This window comes from Marmota marmota, unplaced genomic scaffold (genome assembly GCF_001458135.2).
Source record: "Marmota marmota marmota unplaced genomic scaffold, marMar, whole genome shotgun sequence".
NCBI classification, from domain to species: Eukaryota; Metazoa; Chordata; class Mammalia; order Rodentia; family Sciuridae; genus Marmota; species Marmota marmota.
Window position 1 is genome coordinate 1,919,981 of NW_026000207.1, and position 7,348 is coordinate 1,927,328.

Genomic DNA, 7,348 nt, shown 5'->3' on the forward strand with positions numbered 1-7,348 from the left:
GCCTTGTGCCGAAGTAGGCTCTGCGGCGCTGAGTAGGACTTGCCACACAGGTCACAAGGGTACACCGGCCGAGGGCTCCCCGCCCCCGCGTGGGCCGCCTGGTGCTTGAGGAGGTAGGAGGCATCCCGGAAGGCCTTGCCGCAAATGCCGCAGGGGAGGCGCAGGAGGTCTGCGGAGTGTGTCTTCACGTGCCGCTTGAGGCTCTCTCTCCGGTTGAAGCTCTTGCTGCACACGGAGCAGGAGAAGGGCTTCTCGCCCGTATGGATGATCTGGTGCTGGTGAAGGTGGCTGGGCTTCTTGAACACCTTCCAGCAGAGTGGGCAGGCAAATGGGCCCTCACCACCTGTAGTGGACGGAGGGGGCACGCCAACGCCTGCAGGGGCAGTGGGGGCGGTGTTGGCATCCCCAGAGGTGGCAGGCGCGGAAGGTGTGGCTGGGGGGCCAGAGGAAACCGTGGTGGGGACAGCAGCCGCTGCACTGGCTGTGGGGACTGGGAGACCCAGTTGAGGGAGTGGGGGTCCGGGCTGTGGTGGACCCCCGGCAGCTGGTGGCACATCCTTGTGACAGCGGCGGTGGCGTATGAGGCTGGAGACATGGTTGTAGGTGCGGCCACAGACGCCGCATTCGTAAGGCCTCTCCCCGGAGTGGACTAGCATGTGCTGCACCAGGTGCGAGGACTGCTTGAAGGACTTCTGGCACACACCGCAGGGGAAGCGCCTCTCCATCAGGTATTTCAGCCTCCGGAAGTAGCCCTTGTCATCCTTGGTTGGGTCGCAGGCCGCCCCTGCGGCGGGTCCTGGTGGGGTCTGCGAGGGGGCTGGAAGTGGCCCCGGTGCACCTGTTGGAGCACCTAGCCCAGGTGCTACCCCCGGCCCAGAAGCCGGCCCTCCTCGTTTCAGGTTTCCAAACAGGTGCTGGTGTCCCGAGAGGTCAACGATACCCCACTGTGGGGCAGGGAAGGCAGCGTCAAAGAGCGGAGGCGGAGGGGCCCCAAAAGCGGGTGGCAGGGGCGGATCTGGCTTCTTGGCTTGAGAAGAGGAGGACGATGAGGAGGAGGACGACGAGGAGGAGGAGGAAGAGGATGAGGATGAGGAGGAGGAGGAGGAAGGAGCCTCCGCCTTGGGTTTGAAAGTAGATTGGGGTGTAGTCATATTGGGGAGGTGGGGGCTGGGGCGGAGGCTGAGGTAGGGGCCCCGGGGCACAGGGCAGGGCTGCCACGGCCTTGGCATGCTCCCCGTACAGTTCCATGGGCTCAAAGCGCTGGTGGTTGAGGAATTCCAAGAAGTCAAATGGGTAGCTCTGGAAATGAACCCCGTCCTCGCCCCCGATGCCGCTGCTCCCACCACCCCCGGCGCTGCTGCCTGCCGGGTTTGCCTCCATTTCTGGCAGATGGGGAGAAGGGAGACCCTGTAAAGAGGAGGATTGGGCTGAGGAAAGGCAGCAGGCCCCTGGCCAGCAAAGGGAGCTGTGTATCCAGCCTCTTGTCCCCCAACTTTCCCTCTCACTGCACCAGCCCCGGCCCTCCCCTCCCTTTCCCACTTCCCTCCATCTCTCCCCAGCTTTTCCAGGGACCTCACATACCTCCCAGTCCATCTCCAGATCCTCCCCCTCACCACCTGCAAGTCCATTCTCTCCTTCTCAGTCTAGCTCCCCTGGCACTGGGGGAGCCTCTGATCTCAGTTCTAAGACTCTCTGTCACCTCGGGTTCCACTTTCTGTTCTCAGTCCCCTCAGGACTTGCTTGCCTCTGTGAAATGAGGGTAACAGCAGCTCTGTCAGAGTGATTCAGAGAGTGGGCTCCGGAGCGAGAATGCCAAGTTCAAATCTAAGCCCTGCCACTTTCTAACTAAGCGACCACCTCATCTCCAAAGGGGGAAGAAGAGCATATCCCTAGGCCACAGGGCTGTTACGAGGACGCAGTGTTGGCACGTGGAAGCTCTCGAGGTAAAGTGCTGCTGGCATGAATGGAAAGTATCACCACGTGTCGTTACCGCTACTGCTTCTAGGAGTAGAAAAGGGAAGTCAGGAGAAGGCAAGAGAACAGGAAGAGGCGGTCCTGGGGAAGGGGCTCTCCAGGAATTCAAGGTGGGAAGAAGCGTCTGCTTGCAAGGGTGCTGGTGTTTCTGGAGGACAGCCTGATCCAGACAGCACCTCACAGGCCCTGCGACTGGGAAGACATGGGGTCTAATGCCATCTGCTGGGGTCCACGCTTTCTCCATGTTTGAAACAGGGCTGGAAGTCCTGAACTGCAGGGGGACTGAAGAGGCTGACACAGCACATAATGGAACACATCTGTCCCCTGAGCTTTGCACACAGCCCTGATGACATCACACACCTGGGGGAGCTCAAGCAAGCACTCCCAGCATCTGCCTAGGAGTACTTAACGTCCCAGACTGCAGCTGTCCTGTCTGAACAGTCGCCCCAGCACTGGCTCCTGCAGCGGCTCTGAGTTCTCAGGACCCAGCCAGCCTTTGAGCCAATAAGAGAGGTGCCCATGGGGTCTGCTACATGCCCATCATCCCTACCCTTGAGGCCTGGCTCAGTGTCCAGCCCACTTTAGGAACCTAGGGGCCTCCCAAGACACAGACCCTCATCCTTTGTCAGCATGGCAGGTTCTCTCCTCCCACAGGTAAAAGGTGAGTGCCTCCTCCAACCCCTGTCCACCGGTATTTTTATCTCCAGCTCTGAGTGTCCTTGTCCTTGGACAAGGCTTGACATTCCATGCCCTTCATACTTTCTCCATTTAATCTCTCTCCAGAAGGAGCAAAGGCAGAACCTAGGTCGGGCCCCAGGGGTTAGGAGAAAACACTCAGTGCAGGAATGCTGGGCTTAGGGGAGCAACTTGGGGTGGTGGGAAGGTGGACATTACCTGTTACTAACAGCTGTGGCTGGCTGGCATTTCCACAGGCTGCCCACCTTTCTGAGCACATTATCCCATTAAATCACTGAATCCCACCAAAACTGAGATGGGATATTTGTTCTCTCCATTGTAAAGGTGAGAAAATAGAGGCACAGAGGGGCCAAGTGACTTGCTCAAGGTCATAGAGCAACAGTCTATAAGGGAGCAACTGGCCTGAGCAGCTAGAAGCTGTGTCCTGGGAGTGGAGGCAGGAGTCTTATTCCCTCTTATTCCACATCCTTCTGGGTATGAGGGAGGTCTGCACAAGGAACCTGGTAGGAGGGGGTGTTGGCTACTATCTTGGAAAAAAAAAATCAACATGGATCTTTCCTTCTGCCTGGAATGTTCTTCCTCAGAGCCTCCTTCTGGTGGCATTCCCAGGCCACCATCCCACTCTTCTCTACATCCCAGTCACTGCCACTGGCTGGTGATGTCCTCCTCGCTGTGTGTTTACTGTCTGCTCTCACTGAGAGCGCAGACCTGGCCTATCTTGTTCCCTAATGTGACCCCAGGACCCAGCACAGCACTCATGGACACTGGGTCGGCACCTGACAAATACTTGCCGATATGTAGAAATTAAACCCCTTCCTAAATCTCCAAAGGGTCCGTGAAGAAATCACAAGGGAAATTTGAAAATGCTTTTTGCAGTGAAAGAAAACAAAACCACAACACACCAAAGCTGAAGAAATGCAGCCAAAGCAGTGCCCAGAGGGACAGGACCGCCTCGAGCGCCCGAGCTGATGAAGCTCTGTGGAGCAAGCAGGTGCAGGACAAGCGACTGCTCCCCAGGGAGCAGACAGCAGGCTCTGGGAACAGTGCTGTGGCACAGAGGGTAAGGTGGGCAGGTGCGGGGGGTGGTTAGTGGGGAGAGAACGGTCAGTCTCAAGATGACTTCCAGTGGGAAATAAGATACTTCCTCTTTCTGAGGACTCAGTGAGCTTCACATTGTCTCTCTGAGGGGAAATGTGTCACAGAAGGGCTTTATGCAGAGAGGCATAGTGGGGAGAGAGGTCCCACAGTGAAAGCTGTGACCGCTCACATCTACATTGGCCCAGTTTGATGTGTACCATGTCCTTAGTGCCTCACAACAGTCTCGCCATTCTTGGTCCCATCTGCTAAGTGGGGAACTGAGGAGCTGAGTTATTCCCCCAAGGTCACATAGCCAGTAAGAGGGAAGCCAGGTTCTTGATTCTAGTTCTTTCTGATGTCAGGACCTGTGAGCTATTCAGCTGCAACACAGCGCTCATGATGAAATTCCAGCCTGTTGTTATCTAACAGTGATGCACAGAGGCACGGAGCCCTGGGTAAGAGCCTCCCACCAGCCAAGCACTCTTCTAAACCCTCCTCCCAAACACCCTATGAGACAAGTTAAATTAATTTGGTGGTTTTTTCCTTCTGGTACTGGGAAATGAACCCGGGGGACTCTACCAACGAGCTGCATCCCCAGCCTCCCCCACCACTTCCACTTTTAAATTTTGAGACAGAGTCTAAGTTGCCCGGGCTGGCCCAGAATTTGGGACCTACTGCCTCATCATCCAGGGTTGCTGGGATTACAGGTGTGCGCCTCCATGCCCAGATGGTTACACATATTGATTCTGAAATACAAGGGAAGTAACTAAGAAAGTAACCAAGAGGTAAATTAGTCTCCCAACATCACACAGCAGGTGTGACTCCCTACATATGCCTTCGGTATTTTACCTTCCAAGACAACGGTGGAGCCCCCATTCCATTGTATACTGGAGACATGATCTGCTTCACCCACCTCCCTGCCACCTAATCTCAATCTCTTGGGTGGACCCAATCCATGGTAAGCCACTGACATTTGTTAACTCTATTCTTTGTTGACTCATGTGACTTGTCTCAACTTCACAACAAACTCATAAACATTACTATTCCCATTTAAAGATAGGACTAGAGTCAAACCATGACCTTCTTCTAATCAAAACCCTACAGTGATTCTACTCAGAGCACAACTGAGACCTTAGGATGACCTCCACCTCCCCCACAGGCCCCCACAGACACCAGTGTGTCCACTCCACCCATGCCCAGGGCTGCTGCCTTGCCCAAAGTGCTCTGACTCCTTCTCTCACCTCCTTCCTGTCTGCTCCACTTTGTCTTCTCAAACTGGCTTTTGGTGACCACTGTAGCCCACGGCCAGGCCCACATCCCCACTGCTTCATCTCCCTCCACCACCATCACCTAATGCTCCACACGTTCTGCCAGCCTGTCTTGTTTTGCTGGTCTCCCTCTCCAGAGAGAGTGGTTTTTGTTTTGTTTTGGTTTTTTTTCAATATTTTGTTGTTGTTGTTGTTGTTGTTTTCAGTACTGGGAATTGAACCCAGGGCCTTGCGTATGTAAGGAAACTGCTCTAACCGCCTGTTACAACCCTAGCCCTTTTAAAAAAACGTTTTTTGTATAGAGGCAGGATCTGGCTAAGTTGCTCACATGGTCTCAAACTAAAATCCTCCTGCCTCAGCCTTCCAAGTAGCTGGGATCATAAGCTGGTGCCACTGCAGAGGCGGAGAAAAAAAAAAAAAAACAACGGGGGTGGCAGATACTGGAAAATGAACCCTGGGGTGCTTTACCACTGAACTAAAACCCCAGTCCTTTTTAATTTTTGACACAGGTTCTCACCAAGTTGCTTAGAACCTTGCTAAGTTGCTGAGGCTGGCCTTGAACTTGCAATCCTCCTGCTTCAGCCTCCTAAGTCACTGAGATAATAGGCACCAAACCCAGCTCAGAAGCAATGTTTACATTTTGTTCACTACTCTGTTCTCAGGACCAACAAGAGTGCCTGGCTTGATAAGTACTCATTGATTAAATTAATGAAGGAGGGGAAGAGAGAAAGTGCTTTAAGTTATGAGCCCTAGTAGCCCCTCTTAATCATTTGCTCCTGGGGAGAGGGTGTTAAAAGCAGCCCTGTGGTGGGCTACAATTGTCCAGAGGAGTGGAATTTACACCCAAATCTAACTTTTTGTCCTATGGTTTACTGGAGAGTGAGGGAATCTTGGGTGAGGTCTTCCTAAAACCCCAGCCCTATAACTCTGTCTCCTTAGCCCACTATATGACTTTGTATTTCTATGGATTTTGATTTTTAGTTGTCTGCCCTCTTGACAGCATATCCAGTCCACATGGACTGGGATTTTTGCCTGTTTTGTTCTTGTGGCATTTCTAGGGTGAAGTGGGCACTCATAAAATAGCTGCAAGTGTGTGTGTGAACAAATGAATGATGTGCCTTCCGGGCTTGGGCCAGAAGAGGTGTCCTAGGCTCTCTGCCATCAGCCTTCCCTGCAACACTCTTCCCTTCAATTTTCATGCTCCACCCTCACTAGCCTCCTCCACTGCTCCTCTACTCACCATGGTCACAGTGCCCTGTCCCCCCTGGCTGTTTACCAAGATCTTTGCCTTGCTAAATTACCTCTCATGATTCAGGTTTCACTTCTGAAGAGGCTCACCAGCCTCCTGGAGAGCCAGCATTATACTGCTTATTGTTTTTTTTGTTTCTGATCTGCCTTAATTAAACTTTAAAACTTCATAAGATGAAAAACTGTCTGCACCTCTCTCCTTCCCAACTATATGCCCTGGACCTGGAAGGGTGAATAGTCACTCCATGAACAACAAATGTCTACAGAAAGAGGTGTGTTGCACCCTGGTGCAGCCAGGGAACCTTCCCTAGGAAGTCCAGGGAAGTGTCATGCAAGCTGGCTGCAAGTGACTACAGAACTGGCTAAGGCTAGGGGAAGGAGAGCATTCTAAGAACGTCCCACTGCCGTGCTCTGTTCTAGAGCAGAAGTACTGAAGGCAGAGGAGGCCAGGATGAATGCAGGAGCAGAGTCTGGTGCTAAGCAGACAGGTTTTTCTGCTGGGGGCCTGGGAGGGGGGGGTGGCAGGAGGAAAGATGTGGGTATTAAAGGAGAACGCTAGAGGGAGCTGTTCGTTGAGGGGTGTGTTTGAAAGGGGTATTCTTGAGCGGAATTAAGGAGGGGTTACATGGGTAAATAGCATTTTGATCCGAATAGAAAACATTTTTACGACAAAAGGGGCTCCGGGAGTGGAATGTATGTAATCATCGTTAGTGGGGGACAGTTATGTCGCAAAGCACGAATGCAGCCCTCTTCAGAGGCAGTCCTTTAGGGTTCACGAGCCACTGCACTAGAAGAGGAGCAATGCTGGTGGCATCGGGGGACTGCCCTGCAAAAGAAGCAATGACGGTGAACTCTGTGAAAGAGATCCTAGAGAAAGCATTGGTGGGGGGCCTGGCAGGTGAGGGGACCGTCACGAATGAAGGCGCTCTGGCAGCCGTCCGAGCAGGGGGCGTTCATGCGGGACACATCTGGAGCGGCCTTTTGGAGAGCAGGGTGTGTGTGGGGGCCCTGGCTAGCGCCCGGCACAGAAGCACTGACGTTCTGGGGGGGCGTCCTGAGGACCGCTGCAGTCCAGGGCGGAGCCC

The 7,348-nt window shown here is 53.7% G+C and overlaps 1 protein-coding gene across 1 annotated transcript in view; it reads right to left on the reverse strand.

Annotated features, from left to right (window-relative positions):
• Znf865 (zinc finger protein 865) overlaps positions 1-7,342 on the reverse strand; it is a 13,054-nt gene extending 5,712 nt beyond the window's left edge. Inside the window, 3 exon segments of the mRNA XM_048791478.1 lie at positions 3-1,143; positions 1,145-1,407; positions 1,582-7,342. Of these exon segments, the coding sequence (XP_048647435.1) occupies positions 3-1,143; positions 1,145-1,407; positions 1,582-1,593 (1,416 nt within the window). The 5' untranslated portion in view covers positions 1,594-7,342.
• Positions 7,343-7,348: the final 6 nt, after the last annotated feature.